At 33.2% G+C, this 15,833-nt stretch overlaps 1 protein-coding gene across 1 annotated transcript in view; it reads left to right on the forward strand.

The window, feature by feature from the left end:
• The first annotated feature begins 4,923 nt into the window (after positions 1 to 4,923).
• The window catches only part of LOC127859726 (transient receptor potential cation channel subfamily M member-like 2), an 84,703-nt gene continuing 73,793 nt past the window's right edge, over positions 4,924 to 15,833 (forward strand). The window contains exon 1 of the mRNA XM_052397233.1: positions 4,924 to 5,125. Coding sequence (XP_052253193.1) covers positions 4,924 to 5,125 — 202 coding nt within the window. The remainder of the gene's footprint in view (positions 5,126 to 15,833) is intronic.

Below are 15,833 nucleotides of genomic sequence, written 5' to 3' on the forward strand. Positions count from 1 at the left end.
GGATGATAATTTAAATACAGTGATGATGACGGACAACCACTGATCATAATAAGCCCACTATGTAAATATATTTTGTGATACCATAAAGATGACGTTAATATGCGTGTAAGTTGAATATAAGTATGCAAAATGCGAAATATAATATTGTGGAATGTATGAACAAATAAATGGAAACTGAAATATGTGAAATTTCATATTGTTGCAGGCTATTACGATATAATATATGTCTGTAATTTGTATTGCCGTGCTAAAAGCGTCTTAAAATTTATATTGCATTACCCAGAAAGAAACTATATCATATGGCATGCCATTAAATGTGTCATCAGATAGTTTAACATGAATATTGTTACTTCTTTTAATAGTCAAAGATGCATGCAATCTTTTTAGTAAATATATATCAAATAACCTATTTAAATATTTATATTGGCATAAGATATAAATCACCCAATGAGTGTTTAAGTGCCATCATTAAAGGTAAAATTATGGTTATGGTGTATATTCATCTATACAGATGTTTAAATATGTACTGTATGTCAAGAAGAGAGTCGGGTGTTTTTAGTTGCAGGTTTGTATGAACAATCTGGCATTTGATGCGGCACATCATGCTCTTTGAATATTTCAAGCGTTGTTAATACAAACATGTGCAATTTTATATTAATTATATATATATATATATTTAATGAATAATCTAGGTAACATGACCTGATGTACATAAAACAATCCTTAATTTCAAGTATTTGATCATGCCAGGACAATAAGGAAGTAGATTATACAACAACAATAATGATGATACTCAAACTAATTTTCAAAACATATTAAAATTAACGTGTGTATCGGCCAGAAAATCCCAACGATGAATGACTGAACAGATTAACTCGTGCACGAGGAGAACGCCCTCTTACAGCTCCGCCTATCGGATCAACATTGAATGAAAAACAATGTTCGTCTTATTCGCCGTGATCAAACGACGAAAATAATATTCGCTTTACAACTGCTCCCTATACAGAATAACAACAAAATACAACATATTTTTGTAAGCCTTTGCTATTACCGATTGGACTAAAAGAAGTTGCCTGAAAGTGTTGTATAAAAAATATTTGAATTATTTCAGAATAAATTTATGGTTATTATCCAAGCGACATTGAAACCCTAAACCATGAACAGAGCTTTAACATAGCTGTCTCTAGCTGTTTCACTCAACCATCTACCGTGACGATAAAACAGCATGTCATAAATACCATTGTTAGCCGCAGCAGTTTGCTTATCTCAAGAACATACAATTTAACTGCAAGCAAAAAGAACTATCTTAATGTACTATAAGACAAAAACCTGTTTTACTGTCTGAGTTTATCTGCATCATTAACTTGATATACAATACTACGAATCCTCATATAATCAAAGTACTGACAGAACTGGTGTGACGATGCTTTTGAAGAGGATGGATATAAAAGCATCAATTTAAGTTTATCTACATCACCAATGTGGGTACGAAAATTTTGGGTACGAAACAAAAATGGGTACGAACATTTTAGGTACAAAGATTATGCCAAAAAATTGGGTACGAAAACAAATTTGGTTACGAAAAAAATGGCTACGAAAATAACGACTTGAGTACGTGAGTTCGCCCATGAACACATGGTAAGGTTAACTAAATCTACGCGATATGACCTAATATGTGTTTAGAACAGAAAACAATATAAAAAACGAATGAATTATCAAACGTAGTGTGTGCACTGATGTGGCTCTGTAATTTCTGTTTGAAAAGTTTATAAAATTTGCAAAATGAGAGAGCACGCAAAACAGCGAGTTTCATAGATGTCGCACGGCTATTATGCGGTTTATATGTCATACCCGCTATAACGTTTACAAATGGCATGTTCGAAATAATTCGTTTTCTTTACACTATGATCGCGTTAAACGTGAATTATACACGTTTTCATTCGCAATTTAATTACAGAAGTACGGCAAATGTCAAATACAATACAGAAATGCATAGTTGTTCCATTGATCTATAAACATATTATGGATTGAATATAACTGATTTAAAATTAACGTTTTCAAAATAGTATTAAATCTTTTTCCCAGAATATGCTATTCTATTTATAGCTGAGCTTTCTTTATCTATATCAATGATAATCAGCCAGGTATGCCGATTAGAAAAATAATTGCGAGAAAATATCGCGCAAAACAGTACGTCAACTCCTTCCTGGTTTTTCTCTGAAATGACGTCAGCGGCAGCGCCAAATTGGTCAAAATCGCTTGTATAATTATAATTAATAAAAGAAATATCCGACAACTACTGATTTCGCATTTCCCGGGTACGGTAGAAAAATCTCAATAGAACTGGCTCGGTCTTTTACATAGGTCGCTATTGTGAAGAATTTTTTCATGATATGATAACTTAGACCAGCCGCTTCGCAGCATCGTCAAAAACACACAAAAGAAATTTTCGGCGATACCGGCTTATGTCTAGACATACTTCATTTATGTGAACATACGTTCAAACTGCATACGCGTCTACACAAACTCTTAAAAACGCTTAGTTGCACCATTTAAGATCTTATTGCCAAAGAGGCCCACATCATTGTTAATGGTATATATAATTATTTGTTGGTTGACAACCCTACACAATCTTGAACACATGATTTAACCAGACCTTTTTGATTACACAACAGTGGGCAATAATTCGCTTATTTCCATTTGCAGCTTCTTACACATAAATAACAATTCATGAATCAAAAATTGATGCCTAATCTTTAAAAACAAATCAATGCTACTCACAAATTCTTGTATTTAAAGGGGCCTTTTCACAGATTTCGGCATGTTTTGAAGTTTGTCATTAAATGCTTTATATTGATAAATGTTATCATTAAATTTTAAAAGCTACAGTTAAAAATCAAAAATAAAATTTAAAAAAGGAAAAAAAGTAGCCCTCAGCAGGACTCGAGCCAGTGACCCCCGGAATCCTGAAGTAAAAACGCATTAGCAAACTGAGCTATCCTGCCAGGCGTATTTTATACGTTATATAAGCAATCTTCGTAGTTTCACAAATTTAAACGACAACATCAGAACTCTCCAAATTATTCAATCGTTTCGCGTTGCAACGCTTTATAATTTTTAGGTTTTTTAATGGTCAAAAGATGCATATAATGGCTATATTAAACCATGGCAAATGTTCAATAATACTGTTTCCTCACAAATATCATAACTTAACCAAAAAATTGCGAATCTGAAACAACTTTTTTTTAATTTTGACACTTTACCAAACCGTGAAAAGATTCCATTAAAAGACTACTTCCATCAGGGTAGGTATCCCAAGTGACAATTTTGCTAAAAGGGGGTCTGGAAAATGGCGCCGCCCGTCGCTTCAGGTGAGTTTTCTTGGTATTTTAGTGTATAATACTTAATGAAATACAGAATGCTATGTATAAGAGTCGTGCCATATGAAAAACACATGATCGGCGACACCTTATGTTGCTGATAAATGCCCATCTTGCTCAGAAAATGAAACCGCGTGTCTGAGTAACAGAAAATATTGCCGATAAACAGGGGTCACGGAGCATTATTTTTCAAAATACATGTATTTCTGGTTGTTCCAGACAGACGCAGGGCTGTCGCACAATAACACATCGACAAGTATGATTAGCCAAAACATTCTCCAGAAGAAACTCATGATGAATGAAGTGTTTTATTGCTCCGATCCGAAAATGATAGGTAATGGTTCACGCGGAGATGGGGTCACATTTTGACCAACATATATTAGCGATGTCATGACGCGGTTAAAATAGTTTATGGATACCTCTTTGGTCGCACTGACTTGATTATCATTCCTTTTCTCTCCTAAGACTGTCCAGAAAAAAAATAAGTCAGAAGGTGAAAAAGAAAATTTTCTTTTGTTTGAATACTTGAATACTGAGCTAAAAAATAAACTTTTCTTTTCATCGTAAGTGATATGAAACATGTTGGATCAATTATTGGATAAGCTGGTAGATAATTGAGGATTATTGAGGATAGACTGTGTTTGCTCAAGCAGCAAGGATTTTAATTGTGGCTTATTGATAGTAATATCAGCTTTTACCTGTCAATGATAACGGTACATACAAAATAAACTCTAAATACACCTGAACATATATAAATACCAAAACCTCTCCATATTGTCTATGAGTGCTATGAGTGCTAAAGACTCTGCAAAATCATCAAAATACCAGCCAGCAGGTAAAATGGCTGCAACAGGAAGCGATCGGCCTACCTAACGAAACAATTCAGAGGTCAGCAACGAAAGCATCAATGACAGCTCCACCATTAAACTGCAGTTGGACACCATGGAACTGACACTAACAGGTCTGCGTGAACAGATGCTTAAAAAAGAGGACATTGAAAACTTAATAACAAGCACAGTTACCAAAATAATGAAAGAAATGGAAAAACGAAATGAAAAATTCCTTACGAAAATGAAACAAAATATTCAACTTGAACTTGAAAATAAACTTATTAAAATCACAGAAAATAGCTTGAAGGAAATAACCAAAGAATTCGCTGACCAAATAAAAAGCTTACAATTTGAAAACGAAACTCTACGAGAAAAACAAGCTGAACTGATAAAAGAACACAAACAGCCATAGAAAGTATAAATGATCGAATAAATAACAATACACGGTTAAATGAAGAAAACAACAAGAGATCCAATCATAATGAGCAGTATTCAAGGAAAAACAATATTAAAGTTGTGGATGTTAAAGAGGACCAACACGAAAACATAACAGCTCTCTCCGCAAAAATAACAACTTTATTTCAACAACAAATTATTGAAATCAAGCCAGAACAGATTGTTGCTATTCATCGAATCCCTACTAAAAAGGGGCGGTCAAGATCTGTTCTCATAAAATTGAGAAATAATGATTGATGATGAGAAAGCGAATAGAGATGAGGAAAGCTGGCCACCGCCTGGTGGATGACGCCACCGCCCTTAATACAGGACTGATGAGCCGACTTCTGCTCCACAAGGACATAGAATCAACGTGGTTCTTCAACGGCTCTGTGTTCGAGCTAACCAAACGACATGAGCGCATTAAATTTGACCTTTATGACAATATTGACACAGTGATCCGTGAGTTCCGTGCCAAGCGTAATTAGCGCATATTCCCTCGCCTGAGTGCGATCACTGCATCGATCTGACATCCCGCTGCTGATCCGGTGAGCTGCAGTATGTTTTTTTGTTTTACTTTTTACTCGATCATTATGTACAAAATAAGTTGATTATGCATTTTGTACATAGAACAAAATATATAATAAATAATATATATAAATAATATATAATTTTATTTGTAAACATTATATAATAAAAAATATATAAAATAATATATAATTTGATTTGATAACATACGTTATGTCATCTCACAAAATTAATACCAGTTATAACAGTATTATCGTATATGAAATAAATACTATTAAGTCTGATACGTGTAAAGAGCTTCGCAGTTAGTCAAGTCTATGCATGTATACACTGCTATTTGTTAAATGTTAACTTTTTACTCCCTAGATCTATTGCAGTAAATCTCTCCTTTAACTTTTCACATCACTCAAACTGAATAGGTTTTGTAAGCGTTATTCAAGCGCAGTGACCCGTGAACTGTCCACTGCCCCACTGTTTACATTTTATTTATAGAACAGGACTTTACCACCATTGTATGGCAAGCGAAATGCACATTAAGTCCTTAAACCACGGTTTAACAGTTAACTATATAGTTAAGAGACTTTGAACCCGGGTTCAAAGTGCCGTTTGCACATTAAATCCTTAAACCCGAGTTCAAGAGTTTGAACCGCAGTTCAAAGTGTGTCTAAAAATAGATACAAATCTCTTATCTACTTAATTCAGAGACAACCAATCAGCGGAGCTTAAACCACAAATAACTATATATAGAAGGTAAATGCCGCGATTTCATTGGTCCTCTCTTAACTATAAGGTTAAGAGACTTTAAACTGCGGTTCAAATTCTAAAACTGCGGTTAAGAGGCGCGGAATGCACATTAATTATTTAACAGTTAATTATATAGTTAAGAAATTTTGAACCCGAGTTCAAAGTGCCGTTTGCCCATTAATTCTTTAAACCCGAGTTCAAGAGTGTAAACTGCGGTTCAAAGTCTTAAACTGGGGTTAACAAGCGCGGAATGTACATTTATTATCTAACTGTTGAATATATACAGTAAAAATACTAAAATGAAAGTTTTGACACACCATGCGAATGTCCTATCAAGTAAAGGTGACGATTAACCAAAATGAAGTGTAATATAACCTAATGTCAATGGGTTTTATGCGGTTCGAGTGTTCACAAAACACCGGTTGACCTTGAAAATGACATGGGACGATGATGGGTAAAAATCAATCTCGTCGAATAACATTTCTCAATTATCAACGAGTTTAAGCCGTTGACACTGCATTGCATGGGAAGAAAAGGTGATATTAGGTATGTTGTTAAATCATGTTGTCGTTTTATTACCAAATTTATGGATGTAATAGCTAAATTATCTCAATTTCTTAACCCGGAAGTGGATAGTTCCGATTTATTTACGGAACCACATACATTGATAAATATGCACTGTAGCAAATCTTCATATAATCAATCTTTGTACAGAGAATAAGAAAAAAACACTAGTTTAATAATATAAATCCATAATTAATCAAAATCATATGTTCAACCTCTCCTATACCTCTATACCATTGTACTACTAAAATAATGATGTTTTAGAACGATTTGGAAAACAGACCGGACTAAAACATCCGTATTAATAATAATAATAACAACAAATAAAAGCTTTATTTACAAAACGTTACACAAAAAAGAAAAATGGAAAAATGACATGACAACATTTTATTATGACAATTTAACTTAACTAATACAAGAATAATGGTTATGCATTAATTATAAATAATTTAACAAAGCGGGATGCTAAGAGTTCTTTATCGACGCACTCCCACTCAATGAGGTCTATTAATGTATAAAGTTTCAAACTGATGCTATTAATACTTTTTAACGAGACAGACGACGGACAAGTGATCCATATAAAAAAACATTTGGTAGAAAACAATATTAATGCATAGTATTCGATACAAAAGGATTTGTTCGTTTACAGAAAATACTATAATTGTAACATAATTATACTATGTACAACAACCTCAAGGTAGACATAATGTAATACAAATTTGTAGTTAACGAAATAAACAAACTATAAAATGAATCATAAACATAATTGTCTCGCGTTCTGAGAAAACTGGACATAATGCTGGTGCGTAAATTGTTATCCCAGATTGGCCGTTTCAATCCGCACAGGCTAATCAGGGACGACAATTTCCGCTTTTATGGAATGTTTCGTTTAAATGATGTCTCTTCTTAGCGAAAATCCAGATAAGGCGGAAAGTGTCACTTTACGCACAAGCATTATGCCCAGTTTTCTCAGAACACGACACAATTATGCATGTTCAAAACCATTTCTAGCTACATTTTCCCACATTCTCTTTCACTATTGCTTTAACTTGTATTTTTATGGGACCGTTTCATCAAAGATCGTACGACAATCTTAATTTATAACTTAAATTTAAAAACTAAAAATATACAAGCTGTTGATAAATAGCTCCGCAAGATATAAGCCATTGGTAAGAAAATGATGAAATAAATGATTTTACTAGAAATAAGCAAAAATATGCTTCGGTCTGTTAAAATAATGTTTCTTTGAAATTCGTATCGTATTCTAAATTTGTCGTACGATGTTTGATGAAACGGGCCCATAAGAATATAAGTTAAAGCAAGAATTTGACAGTATTTGAGTGATCTCAGCTATATCATACTCTTGGACACACGCAAATACTGTTTATAGATTTAACGGTTCATATTGTTTCTAAACATGGTTCAATATCCCTTTAATGTGTGTTCAGAACAGTGTTCAGATGGATCTATTCAGTGTCATAACTGTAAAAAAAATGGTCGCATCGTCAGTGCTATGACATGTCGGACACAGACCTAAAATCATGGTCTCCATCGTACCTTAAGTTTGTGTGTGGCTAATGTGTGGATTTCGTAATGGAAAGTACGACGTCGAAGCTGCACTCAAGAGGTATGTACACATGTATTAGACAAGTTTCCGATGTTGATCCATCTTAGCTAAAGCCGATTTGAATAAATTTTCTTTAGCAAACCCTTAGTCCATAATATATTATACAATAAATATTAAGATATTCGGCGTAAATTGTAAAAATTATGGTTCTAAATAGACATATAATTGCATTTAGTTTAATTAAAAAAATAAACAAAGCGTTCATCACGTTATCTTATATGCGTCGTAAAACATTTATTTAATTAACTTAAAACGTTTATTGTATATATTGCTTATAAAGTGTATACGAGTTATTATGGCACATCTAGTGATGGTTTAACGTATATATTGCATTATTAATTGTATGTATACCGTCTCTGTGTCTATTCACTAAATAAAGAAAATATTCGTCACGCACTGCGATAATTTGAAATGAACGTCACACAGTCAGGTGTTATTAGAAATTGATTGATTATTAAGATGGTACTTTTTAAAAATTGTGATTTGTTTTACCTGTAGAGATGTATTAGCTAAAAAAAACAGTATCTTTTTTACTTTCGCGTTCGGTATAAGCAACTAAACATAAATCAAATTTGTATTTTGTTACAAATCGTGTTCGGTATAAGCAATTAAACTTAAAGTATGTGTAATTTGATTCGCACCTATCGCCTAACTCAACGTTCAATGGCACGCGCACTTTATAAAATTATTGCAACTAATGCAAGCTAGAATTAATGTGTGACTACTTGCAGTGTCATGCGAAAATGGATCTTATTTCTAAATATCCACCTTCACACTTTATTAGCACCGTCTTTAATTAGGCTATCTTTATTTAAAGAACAGATTACTGTGAACTTAATAAAAATGTGCAACGGTGATGTGGATCCATTCTCGCAAAGAGCTATCAATATACAAAGATTGGAAACATCCATTCAGACCATTCGAAAGTATCGGAAATTCAAGCGGCGGAACCGAGATCTATATCACGTGACAACAATCGAGCAGACGTCTTTTAAAGCCGAATTGTGTAAAATAATTGCCATCATCGTTATCGTTTTCACACCTGTCTTTATTGACTTTAAGGGTAGTATTATCGAATATTTTTGTATAACTTTGCTATTTGTGGATAGATTCGGTTAATTTTGGATTTAGTTAGTTTCATTTTCATATTGCTACAGGTGTAGACTAAACTCATATCACCATATTTAGTACACACTTGAATATCTCTTCTTGTAAGACGTATGTTAATGTTTATGTCTATTTATTTTTTACAAATAAAACTACGAAACCTCGCCAGACTTAATAGAGAAAAGGGTAGCTTCTGACCACACTGCGCGAATGCCGCTTGTCGCATTTTACCCGTGTTTGCATAAGTCGGCAAATATCTTGCTCTGCTTTTTGAACTAATTTATGTCAGTTGATCAATGCATATCATGTATACTATGTACTGCAATTAAAATTTATTCGATAAGAAACACTCGAAATTTATAAAAATGATATCGCAGTTAACGAGTACTTCTGGGTCAAAAGGCTGACGCCTCAAACATACGTTATATATTATATAAATTGAATATTCAACCTACGTGTAACGTTGATATGTGACGTCGATGTCACGTGAAATTTGCCGTAAATTATATTTATCAACTACATTTAAACCAAATTTAAATGCGCTTAACACACATACTTACTGAGGTCTCTATGGCATTACGTTTCAATCGCGCTTTTTGGAATTCATGTATTTTAAGCTTAAATATAAAGTCCGTGATAATTAGTTAGTATAATATGTAAATTTCATTGACTTTTGCCAACAAACTAATGAGGTATGGAGAAAATCCACGAAATTCTGGGACACCCCTCGTATATATATATATATATATATATATATATATATATAAAACATTGAGTGAAATAGCGCTACCAAAAAAATTCCATGCAATCCATGTACCGTTTGTGTTAGTTAACAACATCAATTGACGTATATATTTTATTAAGAATAAAAACATACATACATGTTTATATTTTCGGTAGCGCTAGTTCACTTACTATTTGATACTTCGGGAATCTGGAAAAATAAATCTCCATTTAGGTTATATTACATTACTTGAAAATAGTTCATATTTTCATTATATTCGGTAATAAAAGTTCGCGATGTGAAAAATGTGAACATCTCCCTTTAAAATATAACGACCTTTTGTGATCATGAGTACATCAATGTAGACTTCAATTAATCGCTGTATAAACTGGTTATTTCCCCTGATATGCAACCGATTCATTTTTTTATTATTATCATTTTCTTATTAGCCTCTAAACATGCACACACATCGTAATATCAAGGATTTCGTCGATTGTCATTATATTAATCTATGGGCATACATGCATAGAACATATGGTTAAAATGTTTAAACAATTAAACGCAGTTATCTACACTTTGATTAACTTTACCATAAGCAAGTGCACTTTAAATTGCACTAGGCCAAGGACAATATTTAAAAAGATTTAAGCCAGATCGAGCACACTGAACAATGAACTGTTCGTATAAACAACTTTGGTGTAGTGTTTCAAGTTTTTGAATTGCGCAGTTTGCAGGGTTGTAAAGGAAGTCCTAGGTTGCAATTGGTAATCATATTCGTTTGCAACTGCCGCAATGAATGCATTCAACGACGTGGAAAACCATGTTTTAAAATACAGCTATTATGTTTTGGAAGACCTTTTCAATCATTGAGTGTGTTTAAAAGCCAATACATATTTAAATATCTCTTCCGCTTTCAGCAGTCATGTGCAATAGGTGCGTATCTAAAATTCTTGTCAAGAGAGTCTACAGACAGTTGGTGCCCTGGAGATTGGAAACTCCCATATGCTGTCACTAAATGGAGCTTAAAATGTTTTTGTTTTTTCATAAAAAATGATATTTATAATTATCTGAACAGATATTTATATAACAGGTATCAAGTTCACAACCAGCAATACATATTATTTAACATGGTTTTTTTTACAAGCAACATCACAAATTGTCAACCCCAACTGTCATTCATTTCAGGCAAAAATATATAAATAAACAAACATGTTTATTATTGTTTCAAAGTCTCATAGTTTGTTGGCAATCCGGCATTCTGCCTTTGGCCAAGAACATGTATACAAAAAAAATATGGCCAAGACAGGGAATCATACAATAATACAATTTAAACATGAGAAAATATGACAACCAAAACAAATAATATGTATGACTACAGTTATGTTTGTTAACATGCAATTACACAAAAGATAGACGATTTAAATTATCACATCTAATTTTGAACGCTTCAACCAAAGATTTTGAAATGCGAACATTTGTGCAAGACACCGTTAATATGTATTTGCTTATGGTATGCCATGATGATTATAGATCTTAGGATCTTCTCATCCACTCAGCACATCCATTATTATCCATCAAATGACTTGTTTATTGTTATTGCGTGAAAAACTATCTCATATGGTTATGGTAAACACCTTTTTTATTGCAAATGGACATGAATCTGCAATTGTATTAAAATTCTTACAAGGGTTCGGCGTTCATAAAGTCCTGACTGTTTACGCCGCTCTATGATCTCGATTATGGACACTCCATTTCATAATAAAGCAGTAAAAATAAAAAAATGTGTCGGCCTCCTGAAGGCGGAAAGTATCATCGCGCTACAGATCTGATCAAGTTGCAATTTCAGTGCGGAGTAAGCAGTTTTTTTAGTGCGGACGAAAACTTGCCTACGCAACGATAAGATCTAATTACATCGCCGCAAATGCAGTTAAATTGGCTTTCACGACACGCACAATTTTGAGTAAATTATTTATAGCGATGAGAAAGCAAAATTCCTTTGCTATTTAAAGTCGGGTTTCGTAGAACGAAAAATGAGAAGAGTGGCCTTTACCAGTTTTTAGGAAAATATGTATAACGATGAGAAAGCAAATTTGCTTTGTTATTTAAGTCGGTTTTCGTAGAACGAAACATGATGAGAGTCACGTTAACCTATTTTAAACGATACATTTGGAGCGAGCTGTACCTTAACACAGTAGTAAGTTTTATTTTGCGACATAAATTAGTAACAGAAATTCTGCTCGTGGAGTGGAAGTTTGAAGAGAAGTAAATTTGCACTGTCATTTGAAAGTTGAAAACACGTCCACAGTCATTGGATTGGTCATCAACATGACAGTTGTTATTTTAAAATGTCATTAAGTGTTGATTGTCAAACAGAAAGGCAGACGTACAGTACTCAAACATATAATGAGAATATATATATATAAGACAGCTTAACAAGGCCCTCAATAAGACAGCTTTAACCCCCGCCGCGATTATTTTGACCTTCAAATGGTGAACTTGACCAGCGTGTATAACTCACGACGTGTGCACCAAAATATTAGAGGCAAGCAAGCAAGCTTTTGGAGGATATTTCAAATGAGACATAAAGTGGACTAAAGGCTCATACTTTTAACATTCAATTATGACCTTGACATTGACCCGAATTCACTGATTCATGACTTTTGAACATCATCTCATCGATCTTACCATACTATAATATTTTCATGAATATATTCCAGGTAAAGGAGATATGAAGCGGACACAAATATAAAGGCCCCGATTTTCAATAACAAGTATAAACATTTCATTACAATCCGTCAACGGGTATATGATATCTGAAGAGGACACGAAAATGAAATGGACTTTCAAACATTTGACGTTTTGACACGTTTCATTGTCTGGTACGAAGACCTGTTGATAACGTTTAGATCAGCAATTGGGTAACCAATCCCTATTTGAACATTTAGTTCATCCATTGGTACTTCTCCTCTCCACCCTCCCCGGTAAACATGTAGTTTACATTTCATTGTAAATATATGTATATACATTTTTGTGTTGCGATGACCCAGACTTTTCAGCAAATAAAGAGCGATCCAGTTTCATTCCGCGAACAGTTACAATTTATTCATCCAATACTGACGATTTCAAGAAGTGGACATTACGGTTAAATAATGACACAGCAAAACTGCATTGTTACCACAAATAGGACTTCGTGGAAGGAAAACTGAGACAGTTTCGTTTAACTAGTTTGACGACCGAATGAAACTCCATCTAGTTGTACTGGTAAAATTTCATGTTACCACGGAGTGTATCTTTTGTTAGCAGTTCATTCCGATGAGGCAAAAATCGTAAAATAAAACTAGGTATGTCACATACACTCTTGTGTCAGCGACGCATGTTTAGGCTAAGATTTATCCTCTAGTCAAGGTTAAGACTTTCCTCCAACAAAAACATCCTCGATGTTTATGCTCAACACTTAAAATTACACATGGGTTATTCTTTCACAAAAGTTGATCCGATTTCAATTCTTTCTTTACAAACACATACGCACGAAGGTAATTAAGCTGTCCAATTTTTTACGCCACCCTGTTAAAAAGGAGTTAATCACCAAGTTTGGGGATTGTGAATTCTACAGCGGCACACAGTCAAAAGGGCACAATTTTGGAATAAGAAAAGCATACATATACAAAACACATTTTCAAAAGTGGTCGCAGCCAAACTTTCGTCTTTTCTACGTTTATACACATGAATTTATTATTAATTGCCTGAAAAATACGTTAAAAGACACAACGTGAAAAGAAACATTAAATATATAATTACACAATATATTTTTATAAACTTCTTTTTGCTTCGTTGCAATTTTCGGGTCTGTATGCTATAAACCAAATAAACGTGTATGTAAGGCCTAAGACGGTTACATACCTTTTCTGAAAATTGCACTTTTATTCGTCATACATGTAATACTATCACATGTTGTTGCTGTTGTTTTCCTCTAAAATACGTGGAAGGATGTAAAAAGTACAGTTTCAGTATGTTAATTGGTTTCGTGTCTAACCTGTTTCAGCTAACATTTCATTTCATCGAAAATTGCAGAAAGTAAAACCCAATAAAACGAAACGTAATTCAATCCTAGAGAGCTAAGTAAGAAAATAATGTCATGGTTAAGCCGGTTATTAATAGATTATAGTAACCATTAACGGACACGTTATCATCAAAACAAAAATATCAAATTACGATAAGGTGGACTAGTTTGCAAACAATATAACGAAACATAATTTTAAATATTATGATTGTGTATACTTATGATAAAATGCATTTAATTGATAAAATGAGCATGTTAGAATCACTATATATATACGTACGTATATATATATTGTTCCTTGAAATTAAAAGAATAATAAACTGTTTTTAGGACAACCTCCATGGAATTGAGTCAACCAATTTTGGAAAATGCAACATCATCAACTATTTCGACTAAAATTCAATGTTTCGTTAAAGCAGCAGCTACTATTTTTTAAGCAATGCTTTATGTTGTAAGTTATATAATCGATTGTGATTTTCCAGCAAAATAATCGACCAATAGTTTCAAGTAAATTCTTGCCACTCTTTATACAAGCATTAACATTTACAAACATGTTTGCGAGTGAAGGTTTCTGTACATTTTTGATAAATAAATCATTTCTAAATATTATATTTCCCGATTTTGAAAACAATTGCATTTTTCAGAAGTATAATTGGCTTGATTTTAAAAACATCTAGATCTAATCAAGAGATTGAATGACAAGACTAAACTGAATACGAATATTTTTACAAGTGTGCTCAATTTATGCCGACCACGTGGTGAACACGTATTGTTATACGCAATCGCGGTAATTTTAGAATTTTAAATATTATACTATCTCATTTAATAAAGCTTTTGATGCAAAATGGAAGTATTCCACAGTCCACAGACGCCACCGAACGTGCGTAAATTATAAGTTAAAAAATAATATGAGAATGATTTATGTCATACAGGTTTAAATAATACCACGTAAATAACCCAAATTTTCCTTCCAAAAGCAATCACGATAGTTTCCCTGCATTCCAACCATGCAATTTATCACGTTTTCTTGTAATAAAACCCAACAGCTTATTGTGGTATAAACGATTTAATGAAGTGTACTTGAGGACACCATCATGAAAAACATTATAGCAATGTCATCAAAATATATAGCGACCTATTATACGTGGAAAGCGTCCGTAACAAGGATAAAGACTGTTTTTCTATGAAAAAGTATAAGGCTCCCTGTAATTGAAACTTTACTTTCGTGTTCGCCGAACGACTGAAGTTTATTTCAATCTTGTAAAAATGTAATTTCTCTTCTTTTTTTTGCTATTTAAAGTGCATCGCTGTAATTGTATACTCGGGCTACGATAGATAAATTGTGTTTCCCATTATTCAGTTTTATAACAAATTGACAATTATGTATATGGTGGCTATTTGGTGCGGTCAATTATATTCTTGATTATAGCTGAAATGGAAATTAATCATGATCTTGATCTTAATTTTAACTTGACAATTTTTTTGGCAAAGAAGGAGAACAATTCACCAAATATGAAGATAGCATCATGTATTGTGTCATACTTTCTGACCGCCAACTTTTGTGGGAATTGGTCACTAAATTATCCATTATTCGGCTATTTTTATTTGACTGCGGTCAGTTTCTGATCAAAACATAACCTAACATTCCGTTGGCCAATGGACGATTGCATAGTTTGTGTCATATATTTATTAAGTATGTGTAAATCAGCATACAAAAGTGTGAGAAAGTTAACTTAGGACAACCATTTTGCATATTTATGAATCAATAAATACAGGCATGATATATTGATAGTCCAAACCAGCTTGACTATGCTCCACATTATACCATCTGTGT

The sequence above is a fragment of the Dreissena polymorpha genome, chromosome 15, assembly GCF_020536995.1.
Source record: "Dreissena polymorpha isolate Duluth1 chromosome 15, UMN_Dpol_1.0, whole genome shotgun sequence".
NCBI lineage: Eukaryota > Metazoa > Mollusca > Bivalvia > Myida > Dreissenidae > Dreissena > Dreissena polymorpha.